The sequence below is a fragment of the Notolepis coatsorum genome (genome assembly GCF_963971535.1).
Source record: "Notolepis coatsorum genome assembly, chromosome: 2".
NCBI classification, from domain to species: domain Eukaryota; kingdom Metazoa; phylum Chordata; class Actinopteri; order Aulopiformes; family Paralepididae; genus Notolepis; species Notolepis coatsorum.
The window spans coordinates 227,767,382-227,788,656 of record NC_140166.1 but is presented as its reverse complement, the minus strand read 5'-3'; the positions used below and the strand labels follow the sequence as shown (position 1 = coordinate 227,788,656).

Genomic DNA, 21,275 nt, shown 5'->3' with positions numbered 1-21,275 from the left:
GATACGATTGACCATAATATCAGTCGTCTAGAAAGACTGGTTGGCTTTTCCGATCATGTACTAAATTGGCTCATAACATACATTAAGGGGAGAAGGTTCTATGTTAAGCTTGGAGACAATGTATCCGAGGAACATGACAGCAATTTTGGAGTCGCACAAGGAAGCTGCCTTGGTCCATTACTCTTCTCACTATATATGCTGCCCCTCGGGGACATCATTCGAGACCACAATGTATGCTTCCATAGTTATGCTGATGATACACAACTATATATCTCCGCAGAACCAAATAACACTACAGCCATACAGTCCATTACAAATAGTCTGTTAGCAATAAACAAGTGGATGAACAATAACTTCCTAAAATTAAACGAAAGCAAGACCGAAATCCTATTGATCGGCCCAAAAGCGAAAAGGGAAGTGCTTTGTAAAAACCTGGGGAGTCTGTCATCCTATGTAAAGACTGAGGTTACAAGCCTAGGTGTCATCTTGGACTCAGACCTGACCTTTAAGTCTCATATAAATAAGGCCATGAAAACGTCATTCTTCCACCTAAGAAACATAGCGAAAGTAAGACCTTTCGTAAATAAAAAGGATGCAGAGAAACTTATTCATGCTTTTGTATCAAGTCGGCTTGACTATTGTAATGCACTGTTCACTGGTCTTCCCAAAGCAACCATTGGGAAGCTTCAGCTTATCCAAAACTCTGCAGCTCGATTACTAACTCATACAAGGAGAAGAGAACATATCACTCCAGTCCTGGCCACTCTGCACTGGCTTCCAATAACTCATAGAATTGATTTTAAGGTCCTTTTCCTAACATATAAAGCTCTTAATGAGCAAGGCCCAAAATACATAGCAAATTCCCTAGTTAGTTATCTGCCCTCAAGAACGCTACGGTCATCCACTACAGGTTTACTAGACACGCCCAGAAACCAAAAAAGGATAGGAAGTATGGCATTTGCCAACTATGCCCCAAAACTATGGAACACACTACCAACACACATCAGAAACGCCAGCTCTATACACATTTTTAAAGGAAAATTAAAAACGTACCTATACAGTCTAGCTTACAAATAGTTATGGCTTGGAAAAACCTGATGGATCCATGAGGCTAGGATAAGCCTTGTGGACCCAACTTTTTAGATGAAGGAACGGGTACATAGGAGACACGCCTCCAGTTTTTCAAAAGTTTTTGACACGCCTCAGCTTCTGAGCTGAAGGCGTGTTTTTGCGGACCTCCCAAACTTTCAAACTTTTTAGATGAAGGAATGGGTACAATAGGAGACACGCCTCCAGTTTTTCAAACATTTTTGACACGCCTCAGCTTCTGAGCTGAAGGCGTGTTTTTGCGGACCTCCCAAACTTTCAAACTTTTTAGATGAAGGAATGGGTACAATAGGAGACACGCCTCCAGTTTCTCAAACGTTTTTGACACGCCTCAGCTTCTGAGCTGAAGGCGTGTTTTTGCGGACCTCCCAAACTTTCAAACTTTTTAGATGAAGGAATGGGTACAATAGGAGACACGCCTCCAGTTTTTCAAAAGTTTTTGACACGCCTCAGCTTCTGAGCTGAAGGCGTGTTTTTGCGGACCTCCCAAACTTTCAAACTTTAGACTGTTTTCTTTATACGTTTTTCTTTTTCTTTCTTTCTACCACAAGACGCGGCCACTGATGGGTCCATGGGACTTGGATAAGTCCTGTGGACCCAACTCTGGCCACTGACCACATGAGCGAACGGGTACATACGCACACAATACACGGCCACTGATGGATCCATGGGACTTGGTAAAGCACTATGGACCCAACTATGACCACTGATAAAAACGTAACTACACTAGCATTATAAGACCTAAACATTGCTACCTACCATACAAGTGCATTGGTTTAGTGCACTTCCGGTTGCCACTGAGCGGAAATGTTTGTGCGGACCTGTTCTCCCAAACTGGTAAGCAAATGACTGTTTTTACGTTATTTTCATTTTTACGTTACTATTATTATTATTATTATTTATTTATTTTATTTTTTTTTTTAAACATTGATCTTAACTGATCACTATGACTTTATTGCTTTTATCGTTATATATGCCTATAATTGTGTACAGCACTTTGAGCTACATGACATGTATGAAAGGTGCTTTATAAATACTTACTTACTTACTTACTTACTTACTTAAACAAAGTGCGATACCGAAGCGTGGTTCCTAGAGGTCGCTGTTCAGGGACCCACGTACGTCTGATACGACTTGTGTCCATAATTCTATCGCTGAGACACCAGTGGAGGAAGCGAAACCTACCATTCTCACTGGTCTAATGTCTGGCGAGTGAAACGGTGAAGTGAAACTATTCCCAATTTCGTCTGGGGACCCCCTGGAGGTCTCTGAACCCCACCTTTAGGCCTTTCACACCGGGAATAATTGGTTCGGAACGTGACGGAGGCTTTAGTTCGGCCCTCTAAGAAAACACTGAGCACAGATTTTTCATGTTCCGAACCAATTATTCCCGGTGTGAACGCGCCGGCCGGTTCGAGATTACGTTCAGGAACCGGCTCGGAGCCCGGCCGGTGTGAAAGGCCTACTTGAGAGCCAGTAGCCGGTACGGCAGTGCAGCGCGGGGTGTGTGTGTTCAAGCTACAGGTGTAGTGCGGGTTTAAACGGCGAGTGTGTGAGGCGGTGATGTGGAGTAGGAGCTTCATCAGTACACCAGCGTGGCTCTAAGGGAGGTGTTCTCGCGGACGGCATGCCCAGGGCCAGCAGTGGAAATCATCAGGGATGTGTAGGAATATCTCTCGCTTCAGCCAGTCGGGTGTTTTCAGAAGAACAGGACAGTGTGTAGCGGAAGGAGTTCTTCTGTGGGCCACTTCTCAACGACCGAACCCAGAGAAGACACTGGAGAGTATTCACGTAAATACTTTATTAATAAGGTGCAAACGACTTAGCTACGTTTTTTTTACTCCGAGGAAGATACAAAAATGTGAAAGTGAATCGTGTGCTCCAGTATCTTCTTTTAGTTCAGTGTTTTAAAAAAAAAAGTGGCCAGTTGACCTGTTCCTATAGTGTTTGGGATTATGTTGGTCTTTCGAATACACACGTATCATCCCCCCCTAGAAGGACTCTAGAATACACCCTGTATCTCCCCCCTAGAAGGACTCTAGAATACACCCTGTATCTCCCCCCTAGAAGGACTCTAGAATACACCCTGTATCTCCCCCCTAGAAGGACTCTAGAATACACTTACCTGTATCTCCCCCCTAGAAGGACTCTAGAATACACCCTGTATCTCCCCCCTAGAAGGACTCTAGAATACACTTACCTGTATCTCCCCCCTAGAAGGACTCTAGAATACACTTACCTGTATCTCCCCCCTAGAAGGACTCTAGAATACACCCTGTATCTCCCCCTAGAAGGACTCTAGAATACACCCTGTATCTTCCCCCTAGAAGGTACTTGATGTAGATGTGTTCTCTTGTCGGTAACATTGTACAGGTCAGTGGTGCTAATTGGAATTTCACATGAGAAAATACTCAGATTTCCAAGGGAACACAGAAAAGGGGCAAAGGGAACACTGACAGGGAACAGAGGAGCCACTGGTCCAATTTAAGACCCGACTCGCGTGAGAGACAAATATTTGGAAAGGAAAGGAGCCTATTATTGAATCCAATTCTAGACTTTTTTTTTTACGAGAGAGGACAAGGTGACGTCGAAGGAGGGAAATGACCTGGAGTGGAACTGAGCCAACAGGGTTTATTAAACCTTTGAGAAGGTGGCGGGGGAGAAGGGCACGTAGAAGGAGACATCTTATCTGAAATGGAACGGAGCCGATAGCATCAAGTCTACTAGTGGAGGTCGGGGGACTGGTGAGGGGTGAGGGCACATCGAAGGAGGCGAATGTCCTGAATGGAATGGAGCCAATCGCATCCTATTCCAAAAACCTGGGTGGGGGGGATTCAGCAGCTGCTAGATGAGATAAAAGATTAACATTTCCTTCCATAGTTCTCCCGTGAAACAATCAAAACCGTTTTATCATTTTTTGTTCATAAAAATCTGCTTTTCATCCATGAAGCCGGTGTACAAACCAACTCCTCAGATTTTAACCTCATCCGCTATGTATTATAGTAAATACAAATGAGAAATGAAACTCTAAAAACAAGTTTTTGGTTTTTCTCCATAATGTTTCCAAATAAAGTTTCTTTTTCCAAAGCCGGTGTGTGAGAGACTATTTAATTATTGTTTTACAACAACATTTTTATGAATTATCAGGATTTAATATCTTTAATTTCAGGCTGTAAGTGAAACATTTTAGTTAACTTTATGGCACAATCTGTATTGTGCAAATAATAATAATACACGTTATTTGTATAGCACATATACAAAAATTGCAGCCCAGTGCTTCACGGCAGTAGAAATAGATATAGAATGAGCATAAAATAGACAGAATAAAAGCAATGCAGAGAATTAAGAAAAAGGGTAAAAGCAATGCAGGTAATAAAAAAAACAATGAAATAGATCTAATTTACAATACAATAATATTCACAATGTGGATTTAATGAGTGTAATTTCAGAATATATTAAAAGGCTATGGTGAAGAACAAATGTAAACAAAACACAAACAGACAAACCTACTGTTGCTCCTAAATTGGTCTCTTAATCTGAGGACTAACTAAATGACAACTAAATGATTGTTTTTATTTTATTTGGGTCTTTTACCCAGAGACCCATCATAGAACCATTTTCACTTTTTAGGGGGACGGGATCAACTAGATATTTATGGGGACAGGGGATCAACAGATGATCTTTAGGGGGACAGGGGATCAACAGATGATATTTAGGGGGACAGGGGATCAACAGTAGATATTTAGGGGGACGGGATCAACAGTAGATATTTAGGGGGACAGGGGATCAACAGTAGATATTTAGGGGGACAGGGGATCAACTAGATATTTAGGGGGACGGGATCAACAGTAGATGTTTAGGGGGACGGGATCAACAGTAGATATTTAGGGGGACAGGGGATCAACAGTAGATCTTTAGGGGGACAGGGGATCAACTAGATATTTAGGGGGACGGGATCAACAGTAGATGTTTAGGGGGACGGGATCAACAGTAGATATTTAGGGGGACGGGATCAACAGTAGATATTTAGGGGGACGGGATCAACAGTAGATGTTTAGGGGGACGGGATCAACAGTAGATATTTATATTTGTAGATCTGGTATGTCATAAATGTCTAGATGCAACAGTACTGTCTACCTGTATGTCATGTATATTATGATGAATTGAAAATGGGGGACAGGAATTTACTACATAAACAAGACGAAAGTCTCTCTGGTCTGCATCCCCTGGGCCCTTTAACAATTGTGTGTATTGAGCTGTACTGTATTGTGCCCATTCTGTAATCTGTTAATACAAATTTCAATCAATCAGGTTTTAATGCCTACATTGTGGCGCTTGGATTCTCCGACGATGAGCTTCACGACAAGAGAGAGAGACTGCGCGCACAGACCCGTCGTCACCGTTTTTCCCGCCCACTGATGACGACGACAGCCTGCATGCACAACAAATTAGTAGACAGCGCCCCACTGTGGGCCCCAGACGCAATTGCGCCAACTGTGGATCTAATTCCCATGCAACAAGGGCCTCACAGTGCCCTGCCCGTGGACATTGATTGATTGATTGAAAAGTTTATTAACAGATTGCAGAATGGGTACAATACAGTACAGCTCAATACACACAATTGTTAAAGGGCCCAGGGGATGCAGACCAGAGAGACTTTCGTCTTGTTTATGTAGTAAATTCAGAAACTCTTCTAAATTATTACACCATTTTGCTAAAGTCTGTCGTTCAGCTCCAGCCAACGTGGCACAGCGGCACAGGTTTCCCCAGTCTGGTTCTGGAGGAGGATACACCGAAATTAGTCATATTCGTTCCACACAAGTATCATTCAAAACTTGCACAGTCCTCCCCATCATATGTATATTTTCTGTTAGGATCTCTGGGTAACAGTACTGTATATTTGCATATCGTATATGTCACAAATGTAACAGTACTATATACCTGTATGTCCCTATGTCATAAATGTCATGTCTGTTGTGTATGTCATAAAATGTCATGAATTGAAAATGGGGGACCCTGCTGTATGAATGAATGAAAACTTTATTTAACAGATTGCAGAATGGGTACAATACAGTACGGCACAATACACACAATTGTTAAGGGGATGCAGACCAGAGAAAGACTTTCGTCTTGTTTACATCAGGGTCCCCCATTTTCAATTCATAGACATTTATGACATACACAACATACATGACATTTATGGCATAGGGACATACAGGTATTTAGTACTGATACATTTGTGACATAAATGGTATTCAAATATACAGCACTGTTACCCATAGATCCTGACAGAGTATATACATATGATGGGGAGGGGGACTGTACATTGTAAACAAGACAAACGTCTTTCTCTGGTCTGCATCCCCTTAACAATTGTGTGTATTGTGCCGTACTGTATTGTACCCATTCTGCAATCTGTTAAATAAAGTTTTCTCCACTTTCTAGTCTTGCACAAGGACCAATCAGCATGGGTATGGGCGGGTTCATTTTCCATTGATGGGGATTTTATTGGCTATTTTTAAATAAAGTTTGGCCGCAGGATTAATAACGTTAGCGTTAGTTTGGCAAGAGGCGGCTAAGTGGCGCAGTGGGCAAGGCGCTCGCAACGAATGCTGGAGACTAGGGCTCTCCACATTGCTTTCAGTTTAGCTGGTCGTCCACAGTAATACACATTGGCTGTATTACGGGGAGGGAAACTGAAGGGTGGGGATCGGGCGTTGACAGCTACTCCTACAGGTCGGTTGGTGCGCCTGCGCAGTAGAATCAAGAAGCGACGGGGGCGGGACCCCTCCAAAGCCCAGACCCCCGACGCTGAAAGATCGAGCCGCGCAGGTGAAAAGATGCGACGGCTGTTACCTCGAGTATCGGAGGGGACTCGTGCTATGTATGACTTAGTCCACATTGCAGCCGGCTTGTGGGAGGCAAGAAACAACGTTCGAAGAAAGGGGAGGGTTGAATTGGACGATATGAAAATTGGGATGGGAGAAAAATAGAAAATGGGAGAAAAAGTGGACTAAAAAAACCCGTTAGTTCGGCAAGAGAAACAAATATAATAATTAAAATGGTTGGACATGCGAGATTTGTACTTTGTAGGTCTGCATTTTAAATGTAAGGAGTAAAAAGTATGTTTTTTTTCTCTGAAATGTAATTGAGTAAAAGTACAAGTATACACACCTAATAACTCGAGTAAAGTACAAATCCCCCAAAACAGTACTTAAGTATTGTAACAAAGTACAATTACTCAAGTACTTTACACCCCTGCATATATATAGTTCATAATATCAAATATATTATAGATTTCGACTGAATTTCTCATGGTAAACATGTATGTAAAACAGTGAGTAAAGTCAATTATTCTGCATTGTGTTAGCAAATATCCACACGGGTCCTTCTGGGTTTAGACGTCCAAGTTTATTTAGTAAGAATAAAAGAAAAAAAGACAAAATGCACAATATTCAATGAATGGTCATTCTTCCTAAGTCAGCTCCTATCTAGGTCTGTCTCCCTCAAAGTCGGCCACCAGAAGAACATCTTTCTCTCTTTCTCTCTCTCTCTCTCCTTGAGCTCTTTTGATAACGCAGATGGGTCTGACTCTGTTCTAAAACTAAATAGTTGCATTTACGACTGACCCATGCCCCACACATCCTGCCTTGAAGGCCTTGAAGATAGAGTGTCCCGTATGAAGTGTCCCGGCTGCCCAGAGACAAGAGGTGAGGGAGAAGGTTATAGGCTGAATATAGGCCCCCCCCCCCCCTGGAACAGAGAGAGAAGAGACAGACCCAAATCACACAGTAATTGACCAAAGGTGATCAAATAAAAATAAAATGGTTGCATATTGTGGTCCAACCTACCCCGAGTATGGAAATAAAGATTTTGACTCCCCTGCATGCAAAAGGGACAGAGGTACTGAAGATGGGAATCAAATATGTAAATATCCAAATCAAACGAACTTTACCCCGGTAGGCTAGAAACTAGAAACAAAGCAAAACATAGTGTGTGTGTGTCCCCCTCAGAACAACATAGTGCATGTCTGTGTGTGTGTTCCTCAGAACAGTGATAAGAGTGACTGTCAGTGAATGTAACTCCTAATTACCTCATCTTTCACAACTCAGCATCTTCAAGATCAATTTAAATCCAAGATCCTGGGTAGAGGAGTTGTGAATGTCACGGATCTCTACTTCAGCTCACAAAACCCAGCGTTCCCAGAGTGAAGCCAAAGTCCAGGATAGAGAGGCTGAGTGAATGTGGTGTTGACTCTGTGCAGGAGGGTCATGGTGTCAGAGACGCTGTAGAAGCACAGTGTCCCTGCCCTGTGATCCAGGTACACTCCTATTCTGAAGGACATGGGGCCCTGTACTCTTATTCTCTTGTTGTTATCGTGTCTGAAGAAGTAATGACTTTGTGTGCACAATAAAGCCCAGGATTTGGAATTGTATCCAAATCCACAGTCCTTCATAGAGCCTGTTCTACTAATGTCTTTGTAGGAGGCTGCTACAGAAACCCCTTCACTCCACTCCACCTCCCAGTAACAGCGTCCAGTCAGACCTTCTCTACCCAGAACCTGACGCCATTCAATGAATCTGTCTCTGTGATTAGGATATGATTGCTTTTTCCGCATACATGTTGCTTTTCTGTTCCCCTCAGACAAAGACAGACTTTTGTTTATTGTGTTTGGGTCCAGTGTGATCTGAGAGGAATATTGTAAGAAGTCAGCTCTGGTCTTGGGCTCTGGTGGTGGCAGTAAAATATTAACTGCATTCACTGTTGTTGAGATTCTGGGCGAGGTCTTGGGCTCTGGTGGTGGCAGTAAAATATTAACTGCATTCACTGTTGAGATTCTGGGCGACTGCTCTTTCAGAACGTCCTCTAGTTTGTCTCTCAGCTTAGACACGACCTCAGTCACATCTGCAAAGTACAGGAGAGGAAGGACACTGATGCTGGGTAAGTCTGTAGACTCACTGGGACCGGAGAGGGGGGGGTAACTCTGTAGAAAGTGGATGTGGTCCTCTGTGTGCGAGAGCTGCTCCAGCTCAGTGTCTCTCCTCCTCAGGTCCACTATCTCCTGCTCCAGTCTCTTCTGCAGTTCTTCAGCCTGAGTCACTATGGTCCTCTGTTGGGCTCCGATGACCTTCTTCAGCTCAGAGCGATCGAGAGAATCAACAGTCTGTTGGGCCTCTTTGAGTTGCTTCTCTCTCTCCCGGACTCTCTGCTGGATTTTCTGCTGACTCATGCCAAGCTCTTTCTGTCTCTCTGTCCTTTCTGCTGCAGCCGAGACTATATCATGGCCTTTATGTTCATCCATGGAACACAAATAACAGATACACTGCTGATCAGTACGACAGAACATCTTCATAGCTTCATCATGACGAGAGCAGGTGTTCTCCTGAAGCCGTGTGGAGGCTTTGACCAGCTTGTGTTTCTTTAACAGAGCCACAGTATAATGAGGCTGGAGGTGAGTTTCACAGAAAGAGGTCAGACATACCAGGCAGGTCTTGAGGGCTTTCCGCTTTCTCCCAGTGCAGAAATCACAGGCCACGTCTCCAGGTCCAGCATAACAGTGATCAGGAGGAGCAGCTTGGAGTCCTGTCTTCATTAGTTCTTCTATCACTTCAGAAATTATATTGTTTTTCTTCAGAACAGGCCTCGGAGTAATAGTCTCCCTGCACTGGGGACATGTGTAGATCCCCTTCTGATCATCTCGATCCCAGCAGTCTTTAATACAGCCCATACAGTAGCTGTGTCCACAGGGAATAGTTACCGGATCCTTCAGTAGATCCAGACAGAGAGAACAGCAGAACTGGTCCCGGTCCAGATCAACTCCTTGCTGCGCCATTTTATTCTACAAAGACAACGGCACTCTTAAATTTCGTTTTCTCAGGAAGAGTGAACTCTGACTGTGTGTTTGGGAGCTCCTTCCTGGTTGTAGAGTGAACTCTGAAGGTGTGTTTGGTGGGAGGTCCTTCCTGGTTGTAGAGTGAACTCTGAACGCGTCACGGGGTGGGAGGTCCTTCCTGGTTACAGTTGTTCAGGGGAGGAGTCGCTTTAAAGAGACAGTGTCTAGTTTACTGTGATTCATAGATAGATGTTTATTTTTTAGGGCTGTCAAAATTAATGCTTTAACTTTGGAGACTAATTAAAATTATTTAAAGCATTAAAATAAATATTAATCTAGATTAATCTATGGAGTGAAAATTCTTCAATCTTAGCGCCGCGGATATAGGAAAGAGGTCTAGCTGAGTCAATGTTGATGGTTTTGTTGAACATTTGTATTTCACAGGAGAGAAACTGTATTCAAAGAAAGCTATTAAAATAGTCTTTGAATCTAAATATACTTTCTTTGTGTTGATTTTACATAAATTCCATGATTTTACTCAAGTAAATATCTGTTACAAGCTTCGGTCTTAAGTAGAAAAATGCTATTTTGAATCTAGATTAATTACAGAAAATTGTGAGATTAATTAGTTAATTTCTTTTAATCTATTGACAGCACAATTTTTTTTACATAGTTCGGGACTTTCTCTCATCATCAACTACCTCTAATTTGTTTACATTGTCAAGGAAAACCCACTAAAACTAATAAGTACAAAGAGAGACCGAGAGGAAATGGTAAACATACAGTACTCATTAAAACACTTTCTCTCTCTCTCTCTCTCTCTCTCTCTCTCTCTCTCTCTCTCTCTCTCTCTCTCTCTCTCTCTCTCTCTCTCTCTCTCTCTCTCTCTCTCTCCTTCAGCTTCCTATAACACAGATGGGTCTGTTCTAAACAACATTGTACTACATTCCCTTGTGAGAGAATGAAACTCATCATCTCCTACAACCAACATGAAGACAAAAGATGTCCCCACCCTCCTTTGTGTCCAAAGACCCCCCCCCCCCGCCACTCACCTGTCCTGTCCAGCCACCCCTTCACCACCTCAAGCCACCCCCCCCCCCCCCGAGACAGAACAAACCACACCACTCACCATTCCAGACAAACTACCCCGAAACACATCACCTCCATGGACCCGAACCCCCCCCCCCCCCCCCCCCCCCCCATGGAACAGACCGATCACCCACCTTTCCAGTTCGACCACTGACAATGGACACACCTTTTGCCCCTCCTGTATAGACTGTATATAATGTGACCACAATGGTTGATCTAGAGCTCAGTTGGGACACACCGGCCAGTCTGAGTCATCCTGCTGTAACTCTTTGATTCATCTGAACCTAACTGGTGTATTAAACCCATGATTGTTCAAGCCTACCTGACTGTCTACATTTCATTACTCCGGGAACAATTCTCTCACACCCTACATACGGGCGACAGTGGCTCAGGAGGTAGAGCAGCCGTCAGCAGCCAGAGGGCCCATGTTCAGGGGTGTAAAGTACTTGAGTAATTGTACTTTGTTACAATGTAAGAGACGCACATAGAATGTCTTTGGACTTTGGATTCTTACCAGGGATGTCCTGATCTTTCTGTATTTGGCTACTTGCCGTAGAGTACCGATATATGAGTGAGTACTTAATAATATCCTTACAGTTTCAAACAACGACTTTGAAAACATGTTTTATTTTCACCACATGTTCCTCATTTTCTGATTCTCTGTCACAAATTAAATATACATTAATTAATTAACAGTCCAGAATGAGCGGTGACGTGTGTGTGTGTGTGTGTGTGTGTGTGTGTGTGTGTGTGTGTGTGTAGGAACCATATCTCTCTCTCTCTTCCTGTTGGAAGACCAGTTCCCGAGTCGGAGGGTGTTAGGTGTAGATTGGTTCGGTCGGGTATTATCGGAGAGCAGGGGCTGAAACTGAAGAAACACAGTAAACGCAAAATAAACTCCCATTCATCTAAATCTATCAGACCGAGGGTGTGCGTCCCATTTCACAAACCTGTCTCCTCTCTCTGTGTGTCCTCGCTTCCTCTCTTGGCCTTTTTACGACGGGGTCGGCGTTTTCACCCGGAAGTGCTTCACAGCGGTGGGGTGGGGGGGGGGGGGGGGGGGGGAGTTTCAGTTAATTGTGAAACCGGTATTTATTTTAATTATTCAAGGCGTGTGAGTGTGCGCCTCCTCTTTGCAAGGTGTCCCTCCCCGCGTCTGTGATGCCATCAAACAGCGCCCTCTAGGCCCGGCTTGGTAGTACTGCACTTGTGTGGGTTGGAGTTGAGTGGGGATTGGGGGGGGGGGGCGAGGTTGCTACCGCTGGCCACACCTCAGGCTCTACCAAGAGAGGTCTGGAGAAACTCAGGCTAAAATAAGTTACTAAACTCCAACACGCATATCCGACAACATTTAAACAAAGTGCGATACCGAAGCGTGGTTCCTAGAGGTCGCTGTTCAGGGACCCACTGTACGTCTGATACGACTTGTGTCCATAATTCTATCGCTGAGACACCAGTGGAGGAAGCGAAACCTACCATCGGAATAATCACTGATCTTTTCTCACTGGCCTAATGTCTGGCGAGTGAAACGGTGAAGTGAAACTATTCCCAATTTCGTCTGGGGACCCCCTGGAGGTCTCTGAACCCCACCTTTAGGCATTTCACACCGGCCGGAGCCGGTTTCCGAAACGTAATCTCGAACCGGCCGGCACGTTCACACCGGGAATAATTGGTTCGTAACGTGACGGAGGCTTTAGTTCGGCCCTCTAAGAAAACACTGAGCGCCGATTTTTCATGTTCCGAACCAATTATTCCCGGTGTGAACGCGCCGGCGGGTTTGAGATTACGTTCGGGAACCGGCTCCGACTCGGAGCCCGGCCGGTGTGAAAGGCCTACTTGAGAGCCAGTAGCTCTGCCGTACCGTCGGGGTGTGTGTGTTTAAGCTCCAGGTGTAGTGCGGGTTTAAACGGCGAGTGTGTGAGGCGGTGATGTCGAGTAGGAGCTTCATCAGTACACCAGCGTGGCTCTAAGGGAGGTGTTCTCGCGGACGGCATGCCCAGGGCCAGCAGTGGAAATCATCAGGGATGTGTAGGAATATCTCTCGCTTCAGCCAGTCGGGTGTTTTCAGAAGAACAGGACAGTGTGTAGCGGAAGGAGTTCTTCTGTGGGCCACTTCTCAACGACCGAACCCAGAAGAAGACACTGGAGAGTATTCACGTAAATACTTTATTAATAAGGTGCCAAACGACTTAGCTACGTTTTTTTTGACTCCGAGGAAGATAAAAAAATGTGAAAGTGAATCGTGTGCTCCAGTATCTTCTTTTAGTTCAGTGTTTTTTAAAAGAGTGGCCAGTTGACCTGTTCCTATAGTGTTTGGGATTATGTTGGTCTTTCCAATACACACGTATCGTCCCCCCCTAGAAGGACTCTAGAATACACCCTGTATCTCCCCCCTAGAAGGACTCTAGAATACACCCTGTATCTCCCCCCTAGAAGGACTCTAGAATACACTTACCTATATCTTCCCCCTAGAAGGACTCTAGAATACACTTACCTGTATCTCCCCCCTAGAAGGACTCTAGAATACACTTACCTGTATCTCCCCCCTAGAAGGACTCTAGAATACACTTACCTGTATCTCCCCCTAGAAGGACTCTAGAATACACTTACCTGTATCTCCCCCTAGAAGGACTCTAGAATACATTTACCTGTATCTCCCCCTAGAAGGACTCTAGAATACACCCTGTATCTCCCCCTAGAAGGACTCTAGAATACACTTACCTGTATCTCCCCTCTAGAAGGACTCTAGAATACACTTACCTGTATCTCCCCCCTAGAAGGACTCTAGAATACACCCTGTATCTCCCCCCTAGAAGGACTCTAGAATACACCCTGTATCTCCCCCCTAGAAGGACTCTAGAATACACTTACCTGTATCTCCCCTCTAGAAGGACTCTAGAATACACTTACCTGTATCTCCCCCCTAGAAGGACTCTAGAATACACCCTGTATCTTCCCCCTAGAAGGACTCTAGAATACACCCTGTATCTCCCCCCTAGAAGGACTCTAGAATACACCCTGTATCTTCCCCCTAGAAGGACTCTAGAATACACTTACCTGTATCTCCCCCCTAGAAGGACTCTAGAATACACCCTGTATCTCCCCCCTAGAAGGACTCTAGAATACACTTACCTGTATCTTCCCCCTAGAAGGACTCTAGAATACACCCTGTATCTCCCCCCTAGAAGGACTCTAGAATACACTTACCTGTATCTCCCCCCTAGAAGGACTCTAGAATACACTTACCTGTATCTCCCCCCTAGAAGGACTCTAGAATACACCCTGTATCTCCCCCCTAGAAGGACTCTAGAATACACCCTGTATCTCCCCCCTAGAAGGACTCTAGAATACACCCTGTATCTTCCCCCTAGAAGGTACTTGATGTAGATTTGTTCTCTTGTCGGTAACATTGTACAGGTCAGTGGTAGCTAATTGGAATTTCACATGAGAAAATACTCAGATCTCCAAGGGAACACAGAAAAGGGGCAAAGGGAACACTGACAGGGAACAGAGGAGCCACTGGTCCAATTTAAGACCCGACTCGCGTGAGAGACAAATATTTGGAAAGGAAAGGAGCCTATTATTGAATCCAATTCTAGACTTTTTTTTTTACGAGAGAGGACAAGGTGACGTCGAAGGAGGGAAATGACCTGGAGTGGAACTGAGCCAACGGGGTTTATTAAACCTTTGAGAAGGTGGCGGGGGACAAGGGCACGTAGAAGGAGACATCTTATCTGAAATGGAACGGAGCCGATAGCATCAAGTCTACTAGTGGAGGTCGGGGGACTGGTGAGGGGAGAGGGCACATCGAAGGAGGCGAATGTCCTGAATGGAATGGAGCCAATCGCATCCTATTCCAAAAACCTGGGTGGGGGGGGATTCAGCAGCTGCTAGATGAGATAAAAGATTAACATTTCCTTTCATAGTTCTCCCGTGAAACAATCAAACAGTTTTATAATTTTTTGTTCATAAAAATCTGCTTTTCATCCATGAAGCCGGTGTACAAACCAACTCCTCAGATTTTAACCTCATCCGCTATGTATTATAGTAAATACAAATGATTTTGAGAAATGAAACTCTAAAAACAAGTTTTTGGTTTTTCTCCATAATGTTTCCAAATAAAGTTTCTTTTTCCAAAGCCGGTGTGTGAGAGACTTGTTATTTAATTATTGTTTTACAACAGCTGTTCGGCTGTATATGGCAAAATTATGTTAATACATTTTTTATGAATTATCAGGATTTAATATCTTTTTAATTTCAGGCTGTAAGTGAACATTTTTAGTTAACTTTATGGCACAATCTGTATTGTGCAAATAATAATAATACGTTATTTGTATAGCACATATACAAGAATTGCAGCCCAGTGCTTCACGGCAGTAGAAATAGACATACAATTAGCATAAAATAGACAGAATAAAAGCAATGCAGAGAATTAAGAAAAAGGGTAAAAGCAATGCAGGTAATAAAAAAAACAATGAAATAGATCTAATTTACAATACAATAATATTCACAATGTGGATTTAATGAGTGTAATGTCAGAATATATTAAAAGACTATGGTGAAGAACAAATGTAAACAAAACACAAACAGACAAACCTACTGTTGCTCCTAAATTGGTCTCTTAATCTGAGGACTAACTAAATGACAACTAAATGATTGTTTTTATTTTATTTGGGTCTTTTACCCTTAGAGACCCATCATAGAACCATTTTCACTTTTTAGGGGGAGGGGATCAACAGTAGATATTTAAAGGGACAGCGGATCAACTAGATATTTAGGGGGACGGGATCAACAGTAGATCTTTAGGGGGACGGGGGATCAACAGTAGATCTTTAGGGGGACGGGATCAACAGTAGATGTTTATGGGGACGGGATCAACAGTAGATATTTATATTTGTAGATCTGGTATGTCATAAATAAATGTCTAGATGCAACAGTACTGTCTATCTGTATGTCATGTATATTATGATGAATTGAAAATGGGGGACCCATTTTGGAAAAAATAGTCTACGAACAGGTCGAAAAGTACCTAGCGGAAAAAAATCTAATCTACGAATTCCAATCTGGCTTCAGAACATCCCACTCCACTGACACATGCCTTCTCTATTTGAATGACCACATCAAACAAGAGGTGGACGCAGGCAAATACTGCGGCATGGTCATGCTGGACCTACAAAAGGCCTTTGACACGGTCAATCACTCCATTCTGATTGACAAGCTAAAAGCAATTGGTTTTGATAGTCTATCAGTGAGCTGGATGCAATCCTACCTTGAGGGGAGGGAACAGATGGTGGAGGTAAACGGTACCCTACCCCCCCCCCCCTCACAGTGAGCTGTGGTGTTCCACAAGGAAGCATACTAGGACCGCTACTGTTCCTAATTTATGCAAATGACATGTCGTCAGCTTGTGACTGCAACTTGTTCCTGTTTGCGGACGACTCAGCCCTGCTGGTCTCTGACAAGAACAAGTTACAGGTTGAAAAAACCCTCAGCTCGGAACTAGGCAGAATCTGCATATGGCTCGCTGATAACAAACTATCATTACACATGGGCAAAACAGAGTCCATTCTCTTCGGTTCAAATAACAAACTCAGCAAGACCGACGGCTTCTCAGTTACAGTGGGTGACAATATTGTCACAGGAAAGATGAAATTACCTACCTGGGTTCCATCCTAGAGGCTAATCTCTCCTGTGACAAAATGGCATCCAATGTAATAAAAAAAGTCAACCAACGAACTCGATTCTTGTACCGGATCTCCTCTCTGGTAAACAAGAATACCCTGAAGACTCTGGCAGGAGCACTCATTCAGGGGTACTACGACTATGCTTGCACCTCATGGTACCAAAGCACCTCAAAGGCGCTAAAAACAAAATTACAAACATCTCAAAACAAACTGGTCAGACTACTGCTTGACCTTACTCCTAGAACCCACCTCACCCCTGCCCACTTTGACAACCTAGGATGGCTTAGAGTAGACGACAGAGTACAGCAACTTGCAATGGGCCTGGTCTACAAGATACACTACACGACCAAGGTACCCATGTACATGTCAAAATACTTCCCAAAGGTCAGTGAATACCACGATCACAACACCAGAGGGAGCTCCACAAATCATGTTAAACCCAGATTCGGCTCAAATAAGGGACTAAACACGTTTCGCAATTATGCCACATCAATGTGGAACGCCCTACCCAAAGCTGTAAAGGAATGTGGATCACTACCCACTTTCAAAACCTCTCTCAAGGGACACCTACGGGAGACTGCAATTCAACACTGGCCCCTGTAAATATCCGAACCCAACCCCCTCCAATGTACAGTCATTTACCTAGTATGGTTTTGTCAATAGTCCAATGTACAATTTTGTTTGTTTGTACAGTGTCTTCCCCCCCCCCCTCAATGTACAGTTTTGCTTGTATATACAGTGTGCCCCCCCCCCCCCAACCACCTCCAATGTAGATTACCCAGTATGGTTGTCAATATCCCAGTGTACCCAACCCCCCCCCACCCAACCTCCTCCAATGTACAGTTTCTACGTCAAATGTATATACTCCCTCTTCCTGACTCCTTCTGTATCACAAACAGTATTTGCAAATCTGGTATGTCATAAATGTATAGATGTAGCAGTACTGACTATCTGTATGTCATGTATGTCATATATGTCCTGATGAATTGAAAATGGGGGACCCTGATGTAAACAAGACGAAAGTCTTTCTCTGGTCTGCATCCCCTTAACAATTGTGTGTATTGAGCTGTACTGTATTGTACCCATTCTGCAATCTGTTAATAAAGTCTTCAATCAATCAATCAAACAAGACGAAAGTCTCTCTGGTCTGACTGCATCCCCTGGGCCCTTTAACAATTGTGTGTATTGAGCTGTACTGTATTGTGCCCATTCTGTAATCTGTTAATACAAATTTCAATCAATCATGTTTTAATGCCTACATTGTGGCGCTTGGATTCTCCGACGATGAGCTTCACGACAAGAGAGAGACTGCGCGCACAGACCCGTCGTCACCGTTTTCCCCGCCCACTGCTGACGACGACAGGCTGCATGCACAACAAATGAGTAGACAGCGCCCCACTGTGGGCCCCAGACGCAATTGCGCCAACTGAGGATCTAATTCCCATGCAACAAGGGCCTCACAGAGCCCTGCCCGTGGACAGGCTTGCAGAAACTCTTCTAAATTATTACACCATTTTGCTAAAGTCTGTCGTTCAGCTCCAGCGGCACAGGTTTCCCCAGTCTGGTTCTGGAGGATACACCGAAATTAGTCATATTCGTTCCACACAAGTATCATTCAAAACTTGCACAGTCCTCCCCATCATATGTATATTTTCTGTTAGGATCTCTGGGTAACAGTACTGTATATTTGCATATCGTATATGTCACAAATGTAACAGTACTATATACCTGTGTATGTCCCTATGTCATAAATGTCATTCGGTCAAAGATCACCGGGTCGCCTGTACCCGTTCCGCAACTGTAAGTTACTTCCGGGGTAGGCCTGATTGGCCCCGACAGGCACGTGACGCGGCAAACTCAGGACGCGCAACGAGGCTGCTGAGAGCTGTCGCGCGGAAATAGGCTGTCTATTGCCATTCTCTAACACAAACTCTAACCTTAACCAGCTCCTTAACAGCGCCTAAACTTAACCGTTCTAACCTTAACCAACTCCGAAACAATGCCTAACCTTAACCTTAACCTTAACCTTAACCATGCCTAACCTTAACCGGCGAAAGAATACACGTTAAAAAAAAATCACGTTAAAAATTTTTTTTTTATGGGATTCGAACTCGTCAACAACGGACCGCAGGATCGCAGGACCGCTGCTCTGCCAGGTGAGCTGAAGCGCCGAATGAAAATCATGGTGGATTAGGGCGGTTCCATAATTCCGCAAGCTCTGCCGCTCCGCGGAGCGTGCCGCGCGGCAGAGAAAGTTGCGCGTCACGTGCCTGTCGGGGCCAATCAGGCCTACCCCGGAAGTAACTTACAGTTGCGGAACAGTTACAGGCCACCGGGTCTGGGAGTCGAACCCGGGTCGGCCGTGTTGCACCGCAGTGCTGTATGCGGTGCGCCACTCGGGCGCCCCGGGGTATGCAAATTCTACCATTGAGATGGTGGGCACCCTTCACCTGCCTGTCCGTTAGGGTAATAATACACATTCCCTCGTTCCCCTTTCATGTGGCACAGCGGGGAACCAACCTCCTTGGCCTGGATCTCTTCATCAAGCTTGGTTTTGATTTGATTTGATTGACAACAAACATAACAACATTGACAGATCAACATTTGTATTTGCCTCGTCAGGGATCAAATGAAAAGTCCAGGACTTATTTCCATCGATGTCCCTGTTGTTCCTAGTTTGCAAGTGGCACGATGGCATCTGAAGTGCATCGAGCATTCTTAGTGCATATTCGAGTGCATTGGTAGCAGTATTCATGTTTCATTATTTTTAAATGTATAAAAAGCATCATTCATGTTCATTGGTGCATTAAAAGCAATTATTTTCATCAATAAAGTGCATAGATACAATACTCATGGTTCACCAGAGGTTCAGCACAGAATACAATCGCACCAACATTACAGTGGCAGGTTGCTAAACAGCTGCTCCCTTATCCTGGATGTGAACACTGCAGCACTCTCTCGGTTTCCTTGATGTTGATGGTAGTTTGTTCCACTCCACTGCACCTCTATATCTAAATGACAATTGACCTATCTTCCTGTTGTGTTTACAGGGGACTACATTTCTCAGGCGTCCTCTTGTGTTGTGTGTGTGTGTGCCATCCAGTGGCGGCTGCTGACCACATTTTTTGGTGAAGCAAACATTTTATTTTTAAAACATCCCCTGCAATCCTTTCAAAGTGGTTGTTAAAATCTGTTGGGGCTTTCCAGTTTAACATCTTGTGGACCATCCCTATAGCTGTAATTGTTTGGCTCTGGCCTCCACTGGTAGCCAGTGGAGTTGTGAAAATTGAGCCTTATGGGTTCTGGAGTTTAGGCCTAAAACTACTCTGATTAGTTTGTTCTGTGCTGTTTGAAGTTTATGTTGCAGGGGTTTGTTAAGGCTCCAGTACCATGAACTGATGGCATAGTCAAAATGGCACTGGACCAGACATGAGGCAAGGGTTTTTAGCAGGGGTTTAAAAAGTACCCAGAAATTATACTTACAGTAAGTGAAAGTATGGGTACCGTCTCAAAATCTTACTCAAGTAAAAGTCAGAGTATCTGGCTAAAACACACTTGAGTAAAAGTAAAAAAGTTTCTACTTTTAAATGTACTTAGGTACTAAAAAGTAAAAGTAAAAACGTTGTTTTATTCCGGGGCAATGAAATGTTCCGTTTCGTCCTCCTCATCACTCGTACAATCGTTTGTGGCCATCTTCTGTAGCTCGTCACTCTGACTGTCTATTCTTCTGATAGCAGGTGTTTAATCAAAGATCCCCACTTTCTAGTCTTGCACAAGGACCAATCAGCAACATAAAAACGGACAACACGCTCATCACAGACAAGCTGGATGTAGCCAATTACTTAAACATTTTCTTCACAAACATAGCCACAACACTGGTAAACAAACTACCCTCCCACTCAGGGCGTTATGGGGTAGAACACATAGTAGCTTACTACAAAAACCTAGGGGTCCGCAAGGACGACTTCAAGCTGGAAATGGTAACAACAGATGAGGTACTCAATAAACTGAGCGCCCTCCAACCTAACAAGGCCACTGGCCATGACAACATCCCCTCCAAATTCCTCAGAGACTCAGCAGCCGCCATCACCCCAATCATCACACACATAATAAACCTCTCCATAAAACAGGGACACGTCCCCAAGGACTTCAAAATTGCGAGGGTGACCCCTCTGCACAAAAAGGGCAGCAAATTAAACCCCCTCCAATGTACAGTCATTTACCTAGTATGGTTGTCAATAGTCCAATGTACAATTTTGTTTGTTTGTACAGTGTCTTCCCCCCCCCCCCTCAATGTACAGTTTTACTTGTTTATACAGTGTGTCTCCCCCCCCCCCAACCACCTCCAATGTAAATTACCCAGTATGGTTGTCAATATCCCAATGTACCCAACCCCCCCCACCCAACCTCCTCCAATGTACAGTTTCTACGTCAAATGTATATACTCCTTTTTCTTGACTCCTTCTGTATCACAAACAGTACTGTATTTGCAAATCTGGTATGTCATAAATGTATAGATGTAGCAGTACTGACTATCTGTATGTCATGTATGTCATATATGT

At 44.0% G+C, this 21,275-nt stretch overlaps 1 protein-coding gene across 1 annotated transcript; it reads right to left on the bottom strand.

Annotated features, from left to right (window-relative positions):
• Positions 1–8,281: 8,281 nt before the first annotated feature.
• Positions 8,282–10,008, bottom strand: LOC311223858 (E3 ubiquitin/ISG15 ligase TRIM25-like; the record flags this gene model as incomplete). Its single annotated transcript, XM_084308622.1, has 1 exon — positions 8,282–10,008. Exon 1 carries the CDS (start codon positions 9,938–9,940, stop codon positions 8,282–8,284), a length of 1,659 nt encoding a protein of 552 aa, XP_084164748.1. The 5' UTR covers positions 9,941–10,008.
• Between the last annotated feature and the right edge of the window lie 11,267 nt (positions 10,009–21,275).